Source organism: Mustela nigripes, chromosome 17, assembly GCF_022355385.1.
Source record: "Mustela nigripes isolate SB6536 chromosome 17, MUSNIG.SB6536, whole genome shotgun sequence".
NCBI lineage: Eukaryota > Metazoa > Chordata > Mammalia > Carnivora > Mustelidae > Mustela > Mustela nigripes.
The window spans coordinates 17,416,668-17,431,205 of NC_081573.1; the positions used below are offsets into that span (position 1 = coordinate 17,416,668).

The 14,538-nt window shown below is 44.9% G+C and overlaps 1 protein-coding gene across 2 annotated transcripts; it reads right to left on the minus strand.

Moving 5' to 3' along the window:
- Positions 1-7,221: 7,221 nt before the first annotated feature.
- Positions 7,222-14,538, minus strand: LOC132005188 (cytochrome c oxidase subunit 6B1). 2 transcript variants are annotated; one of them, XM_059382043.1, is made up of 4 exons: positions 14,429-14,538; positions 12,563-12,678; positions 11,305-11,405; positions 7,222-7,720 (listed from the first exon to the last, which is right to left on the minus strand). In XM_059382043.1, the coding sequence occupies exons 2-4, from the start codon at positions 12,666-12,668 to the stop codon at positions 7,667-7,669; spliced, it is 261 nt and encodes an 86-aa protein (XP_059238026.1). In that variant the 5' UTR covers positions 12,669-12,678; positions 14,429-14,538; the 3' UTR covers positions 7,222-7,666. The 2 variants fall into 2 exon arrangements, with proteins under 2 accessions (XP_059238026.1, XP_059238027.1); XM_059382044.1 differs by having other exon boundaries at positions 12,563-12,713; positions 14,429-14,528.

Consider the following 14,538-nt stretch of genomic DNA (forward strand, 5'->3'; position numbering starts at 1 on the left):
GCTAGGCTGCATCAGCAATGCTCCTGAGGGGCCCACTTTCCCTCCGATGGTTCCCCCTAGCATCACAAGGCTGGTTCCTCAGGTGAAAATGGCTTGGGGCACCCAGTCCTTTCCCAGAACTTCTCAAGAACCAAGGCACTGACTGTTTTCTTTCTGAGCTGTAGCTCCCTCAGTGCATGTGAAATGGACAAACAAATGGAACTTAAAATTGCGGTGTTAAGACAATGGCTTGATAAAAAAACGGATGAGATGTGTTCTGATTAAAATTAAAATGAGTAATTTGGTTTTTAGTCAATCCGCTTTACATTTAAAATAGTCTTTCTCTCTTGATTTACATTTATAGTAAGGATTAATAAGAAAATTTAAATAATAACATATATGATCTGTCAAGTACATTTTATGAGGTTTAGCTAAAATAACTTGGTAATAATAGGGCCATGCTAACAATATGAAATATTTTTATTTTCAAATAGTTGGTAACTGTTAATAGTTGGACGTTATAAAATGACTCAGTCTTTTGGCTAAGATCAAGTGTAAACTGTCTGGTAGAAGGAAAAAGTTATCAATGGGGCATTACTATCATCAGTCATAAAAGGGATCGATTTTGTTTTAATGTGATGTCAAAGCCTTCTTTAGCTTTTTTTAGTTAGTTAGTTTGTTTGTTTTTAGAGATTTTACTTATTTATTTGAGAGAGACACAGAGAGAGGGGTGGGGGAGAAGCAGACTCCCTGCTGAGTAGAGAGCCCCATGTGGGACTCGATTCCAGGACTCTGAGATCATGACCTGAGCTGAAGGCAGACACTTAACCAACTGAGTCACCCAGGCACCCCTGTTCTAGTTCGATGTCAGACTTGAAATTTCACAATTCCTGGGGCACCTGGGTGGCTCAGTGGGTTAAAGCCTCTGCCTTCGGCTCGGGTCATGATCCCAGGGTCCTGGGATTGAGCCCCACATCGGGCTCTCTGCTTGGCAGGGAGCCTGCTTCTCTTCTCTCTCTGTCTGCCTCTCCGCCTACTTGTGATCTCTGTCTGTCAAATAAATAAATAAGTAAAATAAAATAAAAAAAGAAATTTCACAATTCCTCCTCCTTATATAAGCCAGTCTTCAAACAATACATTTTGGAGTGCTAATTACCTCCTTTAAAAAAAAATCACAAGGCTGGGATGCCTGGGTGGCTCAGTCAGTTAGGCATCCAACTCTTAATTTTGGCTCAGGTCATGATCTTGGGGTTGTGGGATTGAGGCTCCCCACCCCACTTGCATGCTCTCTCTCTAAAGAAAAAAAAAATCACAATGCCAAGATCTCCTAAAGAGGACGTATGCCTCTCCTATGACTATCCTATGATCCAGCCATTTGTCCCTGGGAATCCCTCCATTTCTATCAAATGCTCTGAATGTATTCATATTGGTCCCAAGCTGGAAGCCACCCAAATGCTCCTTCCCAGTAGAGTGGGTAAGTACATCACAGTATAGGCATACAAGGGATACAATTCAGCAATAAAAGGCAACAAACTACTGGTACCTGCAACTACAGGGATGAATTTCAAAAGCATTACAGTAAATGAAAAAAGCCTGGGCTCATAAGACTGTTACTGTAGGATTCTAGATATGAAGTTCGAAAACAGGCAAAACCAATCTAGGGGGATAAACGTCGGGGGAGTGGTTACCCGTGGGGGCATTGTGACTAGAAGGGACAGGGAGGGGATTTCTCTTTCTGGGTTTGGACACTGGTTACACATGGGGTGCTCAGATTTTGAAAATCTGTTCAGGCGTACGGTCTCGGATAAGTGCACTTTTCTGTGTATATGTATATATTCTTAATTGCAAAGTGTTCTCAAGGGTAAATAAAACCTTTTCAAAGAAACACATTTGATGTATCAAAGGGGTGTTTTCCAAAGGGGAGCACAAGAGCTGATTTTGGGCTGTCTATGGGCTTGAAAGGAAATGGTATGAACCCATGTAACTAACATCTGATGGAAAAATGATCTAGTTCTAATCCTGATGGTGCCATCGCGAAAGGCTCAGTAGTTTGATGCCATGTCCTAAACACCTGCCACCTTGCTTAGAGCAGGTTCCAACAGGCCTCAGTGTCTGAGTAGAATTGAATAATATATATTTTCATTATATTTATTTATTTTTTTAAAAGTCTGATTCATTTATTATATTTTATTTTTCTTTAAGATTTTATTTATTTATTTGACAGGCAGAGATCACAAGTAGGCAGAGAGGCAGGTAGGCAGAGAGAGGAGGAAGCAGGCTCCTGGCTGAGCAGAGAGCCCGATGCGGGGCTCAATCCCAGGTCCCTGAGATCATGACCTGAGCCGAAGGCAGAGGCTTTAACCCGCTGAGCCACCCAGGCACCCCTCATTGTATTTATTTTTAAGACATTTTCTTTCCCAGGGTCAGTGGTGTAATCTAAAAATATTGATATATTTCAAATATACAAGACAATGTAGAAAATACCTATAACAAATATGGACATCCTCCCTACCAGCTTTGTCAAATGTATGTATTTTTCTATACTTATTGAAGATTGTTGTTGTTTTAAGTGGCATACATGGCAGATGGCCTTTGAAGCCACCTGATCTCACCCAAGATACCTTCATTACTACATTTGAGGCTCATCACCCTCCACAACCCTTGCACCGTCTTCTTTTTCAGATCCGAGATGTCATGGGTTAATTCCATACCCTCAGCTCATTATTTCCCACAAGATAGTTCTGTTTTTAAGATTTTATTTGACAGAGAGAAATGGAACACAAGCAGGAAGAGAGGAAGAGGGAGAAGCAGACTTAAGGCTGAGCAGGGAGCCCCATGAGGGGCTGGATCCCAGGACCTTGGGATCATGACCTGAGCTGAAAGGAGACACCTAACCATTGTGCCACCCAGGCACCCCAAGATATCTCCTTTTAAATTTAATTCATTCCCTTGTATCCCCATATCCCAGTTGCTTTCAGTGCCCTCTACTGGCAAATACTCTAATTAGTCCGCATGTATCTTTTTAGTTGGGTGTGCTCTTGTAAAATGGATACCATTGTTTTCAATTTTTTCTTTTGGTTATTTTTTTTGTTGTTAGGATTTATTTATTTATTCTTGGGGCTGGGGAGGGACAGGATCTCAAGCAGACATGGGGCTTGATATCATGACCCTGATTATCAGGACCTGAGAGGAAACCAAGAGTGGGACAGGTTAACCAGTTTACCGACTGCGCCACCCAGGTGCCCCACCTGCGGGTTTTCTGATTTACATACTGTTTGTGCTTTTCTCACTTGGCACAGATTTTCGGGTCCACCCACTACTCTGGACACACTGAGTCTGCAGCTTCTCATGGTTGCATGGGGCACCTCTCATACACCCCCCCCCTCCAGTTTATGGTTTCCTCCCTGGTGAGGACACTTAGGCTCCTTCTGACCCCCCCCCCCCACTGTAAATAGTGCTGCTCTGAGCACCCACATGGGGGACCCTCACATACTTCCGGATCTCTTTCCAGGGAGAATTGCTGGGTCATGAATGTGTATGGACCAGGTTGCTTTCCACACTCCGACTGAGAGCTCCTGTACCCTTCCTTCACCACTCGTGCTTGACATTACCCAGCTTTCTCATTTTTGTCAGAGTAATTCCATGGAAAGTGATACCTACCATGATTTCAATTCTCAATTCTCTTATTACTAATGATTTTGAGCATCTTTGCAAATGTCTGTGAGCCTTTTGGGTTCCCACTGTCATGCATGCTTTCATATTTTTAATATATACACATATATTCATTAATACATAGAATAGCTCTCGATTTTCAGGTAAATTCTATATAAAGTGTATCTCAGATATCCTCATGCAATTGATTTTCACCTCAACATTATGTTTTTGAAATTTATTCATCACATATTGTGGCTCTAGTTCATCCATTTTTTTTTAAAAAGATTTATTTATTTGACAGAAATCACAAGTAGGCAGAGAGGCAGGCAGAGAGAGAGAGGAGGGAGCAGGCTCCCTGCCGAGCAGAGCCTGATGCGGGGCTCCATCGCAGGACTCTGAGATCATGACCTGAGTTGAAGGCAGAGGCTTACCCCACTGAGCCACCCAGGTGCCCTCTAGTTCATCCATTTTTTATAAGAATACTTCATAGGTTGCTTCCTTTCCAAATTCATTTTGGCAAAGACGCTATGGAATAGTGGCGGCACAGAGGTCCACAGGCCTAGCAACAGTCTGAAGCTTGAAGCTGGGCGCTAAGGTAATGAGCAAATTTAAGTCTCAGGTGCTCCTTGGCTCAGCTGAGCAGTGGAGGGCCTCAAAGTCATGGGTGGGCATGGGAGATCTTCCAAGAAAAGGGGACTTTGGAGTTGGATGGGGCCAGTGTTAAGTGTGGGATGAGGAGGAGAGAGGAAAGAGAGAAGGTGTGGGGAGACTAGGATGTGGCATGAGGCGAAGCAAGAGGAAGGCACTTTGGTGGAGTAGTCAAAGGAGCTTTTCAGTTTTTTCTCAAATTCATTGAGCACCAAGTACGTGATCAGGCCAGAACTAAGCCTCAAGGACAGGGTGCAGCTGATGAGTTTCCCAGGCCCTGCCCTGTGTGGGGCCGAGCTGAGAAAACAGCAGTGATCAGGACAGTTCAGTTCCCATCCTCACAGGCAGAAAGACATTCAGCAGAGAATGACAGCCCAGCATGCTCAGGGAGATGCTGAAGGGACCCAGGCACTGAGAGTGGAAGCACAGCCAGGGCCACAGCGGGGAAAACAAAAGGGAGATGTGTGAGCCCCAGGGAAGCACCTGACCCAGCCTGGGGTGTAGGAAGGAAAGGGTGTTGGAGAAGGAGACTGAAGCCATCTGGTAAAAGGGAGTAAAGAACATTCCTAACAGAAGAACACAGTATATACATACAATGGAGTATGATTCAGCCTTAGAAAAAGAGATCTTGTAATACATGACAACACGGAGGAAACTTGCAGACCCGATGCTAAATGAAATCAGCCAGTCTCACAAGGACAAAGAGTACACAATTCCACTTACATGAGGTATAATCTATAACAGTGAAACCCATTAGCGCAGAGAGCAGTATGGTGGCTGCCAGTGCGGGGGGAGTGAAGAGGAAATGGGGAATTGATGATCTGATCTGCTGATATGATCGCCAGGTACAAAGGTTCAGTTACGCAAGATGCAGAGTTTCTAGAGGGTGAACCATTGTATCTACAGTTAACAATACTGTATTATAGGCTAAAAATCTAAGAGAGGAGTTCCCGTTAGGGGTTCTCACCATGGTAATAGCAGTAGGAAAAGACATTTAGAAGGAATATTTCCTCATTATGTCCACACTCTAGAAAGGAGACCAACGTGCTGAGAGTAGCTAATCTTTCAAGAGCATTTCCAACACATCCGGCATTGTTCTGAAGACCCCACATATAGCACTGGGCACTAGTCTCCGCACCTAACATGTAGCATCTCATTTAATCTGTACAATGGCCCTATGTAGGTGTCATTAATTTCATTTTATAGATGAGGAAACTGAGACAGAGAGGTCAAGCAACTTGCTGAGTCTCACAGCTGATAACTGGTAGAATCTGAATTTGAACCCAGGCGGTCTGGCTCCAGTCTCTGTCCCCTTAACCACTACATTGCTTCTCTGTGTATATACTGAATTGCTGGAGTATTTTCCTTTTGTTTTGGGGTTTTTTGTTTTGTTTTTAATCAGAAGGATATATTCATGCATTAATTGTACAATCTGGAAAAGCTTAAGATATGAGATTGACAAGGCATGATCTTTAATACTATTAGTAATGGAGAAAAGCAAGTTCAGAACATCAGGAATAGCAGGCTACGATGGTGGACGGGCAGGTAGGAGAGAAGGTCTCCTTGCAAATGGATAAACTATTTTCAGAAGGAGATGCAGGAAACCAGTAACGGCAGCCCCTTCTCATGGCTAGAAGAGCTGAGGAAGAAACACATTATTCCTGCATAGTTTCTGCACCTTTGAAAAGGCTGAGAGTGATGTATCCAATGGTGAAACAGTTCTTCTACCCTTTCTCCCAAAGAATGATTTTGAAAACTGCCCATGGACAAGAGCAGCTCTGTGGGAACCCAGGGAGTCCAGCAGAGAAGTTCCCTCACACCTCCAGCACAAAATCCCCAAGACCAAATGTGTTGAAAAGAAATTCTATACGACTAAGAGTCAGGAAGCAGCTGGGAGAGTGGCAGTTGGGGTCTTGGAAGCAGCCAAAAGCACTTGGATCCTACTAAATACACCGCAAATGCAGGGGGACTGCCCATGCTTTGCCTGTGGATTCCCTCATCTGATCCATGGGCATCCGGCATCCTACTGCTCTGCATGCCTCACCTGTACACCCGGACCCATTTCGTGGCTGGCTCCCTGCAGATGCCTCTGAGGGCTGGGAGAGTGCATTTCTGAAGGTGGCTAGTAAGCATGTGCAGAGCCGGCTGACTCCGTGGCACTGGGAAAAGGCATGTACACTTGAGCAAGCAGCACAACCCAAGGGAGAGGAAATGGGAGGCAGTCCATGCTTGGTCTGGCTTTGCAGGATCAAGAGGAGACATATCATCCCAAAAAAACCATACCCTGCAAGGGAACAAGTATATCCATAGAAAAGGCCTCAGAAAGCCTCAGAATCCCCAATAAAGCTGATAGAAGGTATTGCTTGCCTGAAGCCAGTAAGACTTGATAAAGTGACTATGCCTACTAATGCGAACACAACGCCAGACATCAAGCAACAGGAAAAATCAAGGAAACAGAACACTATTGAAGGAACTCCATAATTTTCCAGTAACTGACCCCAAAGAAAGGATATCTGAGATTTGCTTGATAAAGAGTTCAAAAGAGTTGTTTAGGGGGCGCCTGGATGGCTCAGTCAGTTAAGCATCTGCCTTCAGCTCGGGTCATGACCTGACCCCAGGGGTCCTAGGATCAAGCCCCACGTCTGGCTCTCTGCTCAGCGGGGACCCGGCTTCTCCCTTTCCCTATGCCCGCTGCTTTGCCTACTTATGTTGTCAAATAAATAAATAATCTTCCCCTACTTGTATTAAAATTTATCATTAGTTTCTTAGATTTAACAGTGAAATCTAATTATGTACAAAATAAACCTGTAACTCTAAGAGACACACATATTTATTTCTGGATGACATGTGATCCCCAGGCTTTGCTTTAAAATCACCTAGAGGGGGAGGGCAATAATTAGAGATAAAACTGGCCATTTGTTGGTAACCATTCAAGCTAGGTGATGAATACACAGAATTTTTATTATACTCTTTTCATGTGGTTCAAAAATTACACAAGAAAAGTTTTTTGAAATTGTGTAAATAAAGGGGAACATACAGATAAATTTCAGCACATCCAGGGGCTTGAGACTCCTCTCGCTCACTCTAGTGTCTGATATAGATAAGGTGGTCAGTTTAATAACATGAAACAAAACAAAACAAAACAGAAAAAAACCAATCAGCCTGAAGCCCCTCTTACTGGTCAAGGTATTAATTCCCACCACAGCTTCATGCCCGATCACCTGGCTCTTTTACACATACGCAGTCTTACACTTTTCCAACGAGTATTTATTATTAGTTAGGCCATGATTCAGAATCCCAGGGTGGGGATCACCATGCATCCAGGTCCCCCCTTCACCACCCTGGGAGAAGGACGGAGGACAGAGGAGACGTGGGTGGAGCCAGTTCAGATCTTCCCAGGAAATGTGCCTTCTGCCCGGCGGTCATCCCAGGCCGACACCTGAGAAAAACAACCAGTGTTACTTCTTTCCTCTGTGGGGAAACCAGACGGGTGAACCCTGTCTTCCTAACTTTGCCCACCTGTTCAGATGGTCAACAAGGAAGGCCCGTACTGCCATTGTTCCAGGAGCGAGAGAATCGGCAATGACCCAGGAAGAGAAAAATCACTGTCAACTGACACACTGAGGGGGTAAAGGGGTAGGGCATTGGAGGGGGCGAGTAACAAGCAGAAAAATCCCACATTCACTATAGGGCTGTCCTTAGGGAGATGCAGGACTGTACAGAGAGATTCAAGAGTGTAGCTGTACCCTGTTTCGGGAACCCCCGAGTCAACACTCAATGATGTCTGGCAGAACAGAGGAAAGAAGAAATACCAGGCAGCTGTGAGGGGAAAAAAAAGGCTGATCTATGTTCTAGCACAAATGGATCTCCAAGATGTACAGTCAAGTGCAAAAAGATGCAAAACTGAATAGAGAGTATGATCCTACTGCTGATCACTGATGTGTGCACACATATAAACAATGATGGAAAAGCCCGTATCCAACCATTAACACTCCCCAGAAGTAACACTGGGCAACTTGTGGACCCTCGTACAGGCAGCCAGAAGCATATCCACTTAGACACACCCACTCACATTTACATGCATACATTAGAGGCAGTAGACAAAAGCATGGACAAGGAAAACTGACTCTGCATCCCCGCCCCACCACTTCCTAGCTCTACGACCTTGGGAAAATTCCTCAACCTTTCAGGGCCTGAGTTTTCAATTGTGTAAAGTAAGAATAGTGAAAATGGTATCCATCTCATCCCATTTTTTTAGCATGTTTGTCCTTATAGGATAGAAAATGCTTACAAAGTAGCTCGCTCACAGTTAAGTGTCTATTCACACACACATATACACAGGCACGCATGCACGCACACATCATGGATTCGCTCTACTCTGAAAAACATGTATACAAGCTGGGCCATACTATGTAGCTGGTCCTGCAACTGCCTTTCCCCCAAGTCTTAGAGCTCCTTCTGTATTCAGTCACAGAGATCAAGATAAGTGTACCACCATTTATCTAACTTGGGCTGTTTCTGAATGTTCCTCATTACAAACAACTCTGCTATGGACACGTCCTTGGACACAAGCTTATCTTCATAGAATGTCTATATGTAAAACTGCCACATCTGGAGGTTTTTTTTTTCCATTTTGAAAGATCCTGCCAAAATGACATCAATTTATAGAACCAGTAACATTTAGCACAGTCAACCTTCATAATTCTTGCACCAGACTGCAAGGCAAAAATAAGCATCTCTCTGTTGTTTTAAGCTGTCTCGTTCTGATGACTTCAATGCGGACAGACATCTTTTCATGCCTGGGTTCCCCTGGAGTCCCTAGCACTGGAATTGTACTGTCCACAGTCCAGAGTTTTCTGTGTGCATTTCTCATTCTCTGGGTTTATCTCTCTGTCTCTTTTTAAAGAGTCAGGCTGCTCTAGTCCATATTTCCCTTTGCCCAATAATCCCACTTCATGGGGTGGAAGCTCAGAAAACCATTCCAATAGAGGGGAAAACATTTCCTGCAATGGAATCGTACACTGAGGTGTCACTTAAAGGGGCGCCTGTGTGGCTCAGTCAGTTAAGCCTCTGACTCTTGGTCATCACCACAGGGTCCTGGATCAAGCCCTTTATCAGGTCCCCTGGAGGGAGCTCAGCATGGAGTCGGCTTCTCCTTCTGCTCCTTCTCCGGCTGGTGCTCTCTCTCAAAATAAGTAAATAAATAAATAAAAATCTTTAAAAAGATTTTTTAATTCTTACTTCACCAAGTTTTTGAAATAAAGAAGCCAGGGCAGCCAGTACAAAGGGGACTGCAGAATACATTTGTAAGCCCTAACAATGGGGACACTGCAGGCACTGGAGGGTAGGAACCACACAATCTGATCCTCCCAAGACGAAGGCAGCCTAGGTCCCGGAGAATGGGGTGTAGGGCAGCACTGGGACTAGAGGCATGCTTGCTGGCACCCTGCCCAGCACGCACCTGATGCGGGCTCTGAGGCTGGAGCCTCAGATGTTATGTACTTACAACATCAGGTTACTCAAGATTACCCAGGGACAAGGGGAAATCCTGGAGGGGCACAGGGCACTTAAAGACACTTGAGACAGTGTGGCCAGAGAGAGGGGGAGGAAAACCAGGCAAGCTGAGGGAGACTGCATTAAGGCAGTTTGTTCTCAAGAAATAAGCTCCAAAGGCACATATCAAGGATGTTTCAAATATACTGAAAAAAATCAGATCATCATCTCTATCAAAAGGAAATCAGCTAAATAAAAGCACGTGGAAGTTACTAAAGCAAGTAAGGCGGACCTATATTGTAAGAAAGGCTCCATGACACACTGGTAAGTCAAAGTATTCAAAAACTATACAGTATGACCCACCCATACACAGCTCCACAGATTTCTGTATGATTAATTTATACAGAGAAAAAAGGTAATGAGCTAGAAGTAGTTACCTTGGGGAAGGGGGGCTGGGAAGCCCAAAAGGGCTCCTACGTTTATTTTGCTATACTGCTTACATTTTTTTTTAAAGACTTACTTATCTGAAAGAGAGAAAGAGCAAGATAGCCTGCTTAAATGGGAGGAGGGGGAGAGGGAGAGAAAGATCTTCAGCAGATTTCCTGCTGAGCACATGTCTGGACTCCCATCTCATAACCCTGAGATCATGACCTGACCCAAAATTGAGAGTTGGATGCTGAACTAACTGAGCCATCCAGGAGCCCTTGTTTTTTGTTTTTTAAATGAGCACTATGACTTGTACTGTATCATATCTCTAAGACACAGGATTTTTCATTTTAACATCTCTGAAATTAGCATGCTAGTTACATTTACGTCTGGCATTTTAAAAAAAGATCTGACCATCTCTCCATGTTTCTTGAAGCCAATGGGATTTTTGCTTTGATGAAACAGTACAAAGTTAAACAGAAATTCTTCATTTGGAAAAGTGTACAGCAGAGAGTATAAAATGGTGACAAAAGGTCTGGTCCGATCAGGGCTAAACAGACTAATTGTCTTAGTGGGTCTGTGTCTTTTAGAGACACTGAAGTAGGTAGGGATGAAAAGATATGCTTGGGATTTGCTTCAGAACACTTCAGCAAAGAAGAAAAGGTGACAGATGAAGGGAATGTAGAAAAATCTTGAAACTATTCAATTTGGGTAGTGGGTATAATTGGGGGGGGGTCACTGGATTATTCTATTTTTATGTATAATTTGAAAATGTGCATAATAAAAAGGCACAGAATTGCACAAGATGGTGAGCCCCAGAGGGGCGGGGAGCTGGCACTGTGTATGTATTTATGGGGTGCATGGGCGAGATGGATGTAGCAAGGAGAGGGCCCTGGTTGTCCTGGGCGAGAGCCCTGCTTGGTTGAGAGTACCAGTGAAAAGAGGGAAGGGAGGCAATTCCAGAAGGAGGACAAGGCCGAGTCCCATGGACAGCGCAATGCCCATCCTCCCTCTGCCTCTCCCAGATGAGGCTCCACCAAGCTAACATACTCCTCTGCTGAGACCCCACTCCCATGTCTCAGGGCCCCAAGAGGCAGCACGTACCCAGGATATGGGGCAGAGGGACTTGTACACACGCCGGTACCATTCGCACACGGAGACATCGCCCCCTTTAGCAGTCATTGCCTTCTGACAGCGGTGGAAGTCTGCAGAGAAAGCAGGTCAGGGTCAGCCAGGGCCAAGGGCCGAAACACATTTTTGATCAAATCTCACAGAAATCATTTTTACTTCACAACCAATTATATACACACATACAACTACAAAATAAGTGTCATAAGGAATGTCTATGCCTACAGATGTACTGAAAAGGGCTGGACAGGCCTCCCTAAGTTGATTTTGCAACCCCTAGACAACTACTGTTTGACTTGAAAATTCTGTGGTCTGGAATGAGGGGGCAACATGAGGGGCACGTGTGGGGATTATGGAAGTCCAAAACCAGGGCAAAGGAAGAGGAAAATATCTTGGGGCTAAGATGCTGGCATCCTATAGAGGAGGACAGGAGGGAGATAATCTGATTTTTTAAAGTAGGCAATTAATTAAAAAAAAAATTACTCTAGGTATTCCACTCCTGGGCACGCTCCCTACACAGAAAAGCATTCGCCTGGATGTCAGGTTACATTTATAAGAACATTTTTAACATCCTCATTCGTAAAAACCTCAAACTGGAAAGCACACAAGTGTCTAGGAATAAATTATGGAAAACTATATGCCCTCAAAATGAGCAAACTACATGCCATAGCAAGGATGAATCTTTCAAGCTGCTGAATGAAGAAATCCAAACAAAAGAGAATATATATAGTAACTGTTAAGTTCATCAAGAGGCAAACCTAAAAGCAGTGATAAAACCAAAATGCGATTGCCTTCAATTGGCAGGGTAACATCTCTAGGGCGGAGAGTATGATGTTGTGTTTAAGACAGGGCGTGCGGTAGGCAAGCAAGCTCTGAATGCTGAAAGGATCTAAATTTCTATCCAGGTTATAGTTACACATAGGGATCCACTTAAGTATTACTCATTTAGCTGTACTATGATTTATGTATTTCTTATACATATGTTAACATGTCTCATACACAAATAAATCTTAAAAACAAAAAAAAAATCAAAGGAACTGAAGTTTGTGACCCTGGCCCAGACCTTGGATCTTGAACACAGCTGTGATGAGGGGCATGGATACTGCAAGGCAGGACGTCCAGACCAAGAGAGGCCTGGGATGTATAGATCCCCTAGACAAGTAGGCTTAAGCACCTTGAAATGTGGGACTAGGAAAAGGTTCTGCATCCCTTCCCAACCCCATGCCCTGCTTACCCAGGTAGTTCTGCCAGCAGTTCCTGGTCTGGTTCTGGTTGGGGAAGCGGCTGTCAAAAGGGGCAGTCTGGTAGTTCTTGATTTTGGTCTTGATGTCTTCTGCCATGGTGCTGACTCTTGGAGGCAAAGAGAATGGAGGCTGGCAAACATTCTAGAGGACCCGGGCATGGGGAGGTCAGCCCACCCAGACACAGGAGAATGGAGTAGGTAAATGTAAGCAAGCTACATCTTTCTCCCTCTCAACATATACACACTGAGGTGAAGTGTGGGGCAAATCCACACTTCTAAGTGTGGCAGTTACAGCAGCACTCGGTGGAAGGAGGTAAGTATCTACTTAGCAAAATCAGGCCTTATTCATCCCAAAATAACACCAGCTAACATTCACTGAGGGCTTAGTCTGGGCCAAGCACTGGTGTACACTTTACTCCTGCAGGCACTCGAAAAGGTAGGAACTATTGCTATCACTGTTTCACAGACAAGGGAGAGGGTGTCTAAGTGACTTCCCAAGGTCATACAAGTGAAGGAGGGGCAGGAATCATTGACAGAACCTACACCGCAGAGGTTCTTCATCTCTGTGGTGCCATCAACTCCTCTGGGGTCTAATGACCATCCCTCAGAATATTTTCAAATGCATTAAAAAAACTGCAGAAGATCACAAAGAACACCAGTTGTATGCAGCTGAGGATTTCCTGACTACCACAATTCTTAAGTACTGTAAGTGAATGAATTCTGTGACATCTGCAACCATAATGCAATATAAGACAACCTATAATTTTTTTAAAAAGATTTTATTTATTTATTTGACAGAGATCACAATTAGGCAGAGAGGCAGGTTGGGGGAGGTGGCGGGAAGCAGGCTCCCTTGCTGAGCAGAGAGCCTGATATGGGGCCAGATCCCAGGATCATGACCTGAGCTGAAGGCAGAGGCTTTAACCCACTGAGCCACCCAGGCACCCCTGACCTGTGATTTTTGATTGCTGACAAAGTCACAGATGATGCTATTACTAAGGTCATTGCCTCCATTTCTACCTGAAGGAAATGCTACATTTCAATTACAGATTAAGAAAAACACAAATCTATTTTTTTCCCCATTCAGGTCCTAGCCACACCTTGCATTCTATTGATTTTGCAGACCCAGAGTTAAAAACCTGTTATAAAGGTCTTTTAGGAGGTGACACGCAGCAGTTTTCGCCAGGGTATGTGAAATTGCCTCTATCCCAGAGGACTCGAGGAGTAACGGGGTTACAAAGAAGTGAGCAGGCCAGTGTTAAAATTTAAGAGATCCAACATAGTGGCGGAGATATGGGGCACCACAACGGAGTCTGTAGAGGGGCGTGGGGAGGGGGACCCAAAAGATTTGTTCGGAGTTGTTTAGGGCGGAGGGGGGGTGGGAGGAAGGGTAGTTCAGGGAGGGCTCTGAGGCCCCTCCAACGCCCAAGCAGGAAGGAGGACCAGACACCACGGAGCCAGGCTGCGGCCCGGGCAAGCCACGGGAGGCCAAGCCTGCGGCCTGGTGACTGAGGGCACTATAGTCCGAACTACAGAATCCAAACCCTGAACACTCGCTAAGTGGCTTAATACCGCGGAGCTTCAGTTGCTCCTCTGTCAAAAAGGGACCGTTATACGCCCTACCTCATAGGGCTGGAGGGAAGACGAAATGAATTAATAAAGACACTTGAACTGTTACCTGGCATAAGGAAGAGCTTCATAATCGTTAGCCAGAAGACTACTAACAGGACAGAACCCCAGGGACCGGGAAGGCCGGACGCCGGGGGCCAGAAACTCACTTCATTCTCGGGAAAACTACGGCCCGGTTCCTCAGTTCCCCAGGATAGGGTCCCAGCTTCCCAAGCCCTCGACACTTACCTAAAGACACCACAGCAGCACCTCGCAGCTCAATGTGACCCTCAGCAAAGACGCCAGAGTCGGACCGGAAGCGGAATTAAGACCGGCCGGAAGCGGGGTGAGGCGGCATA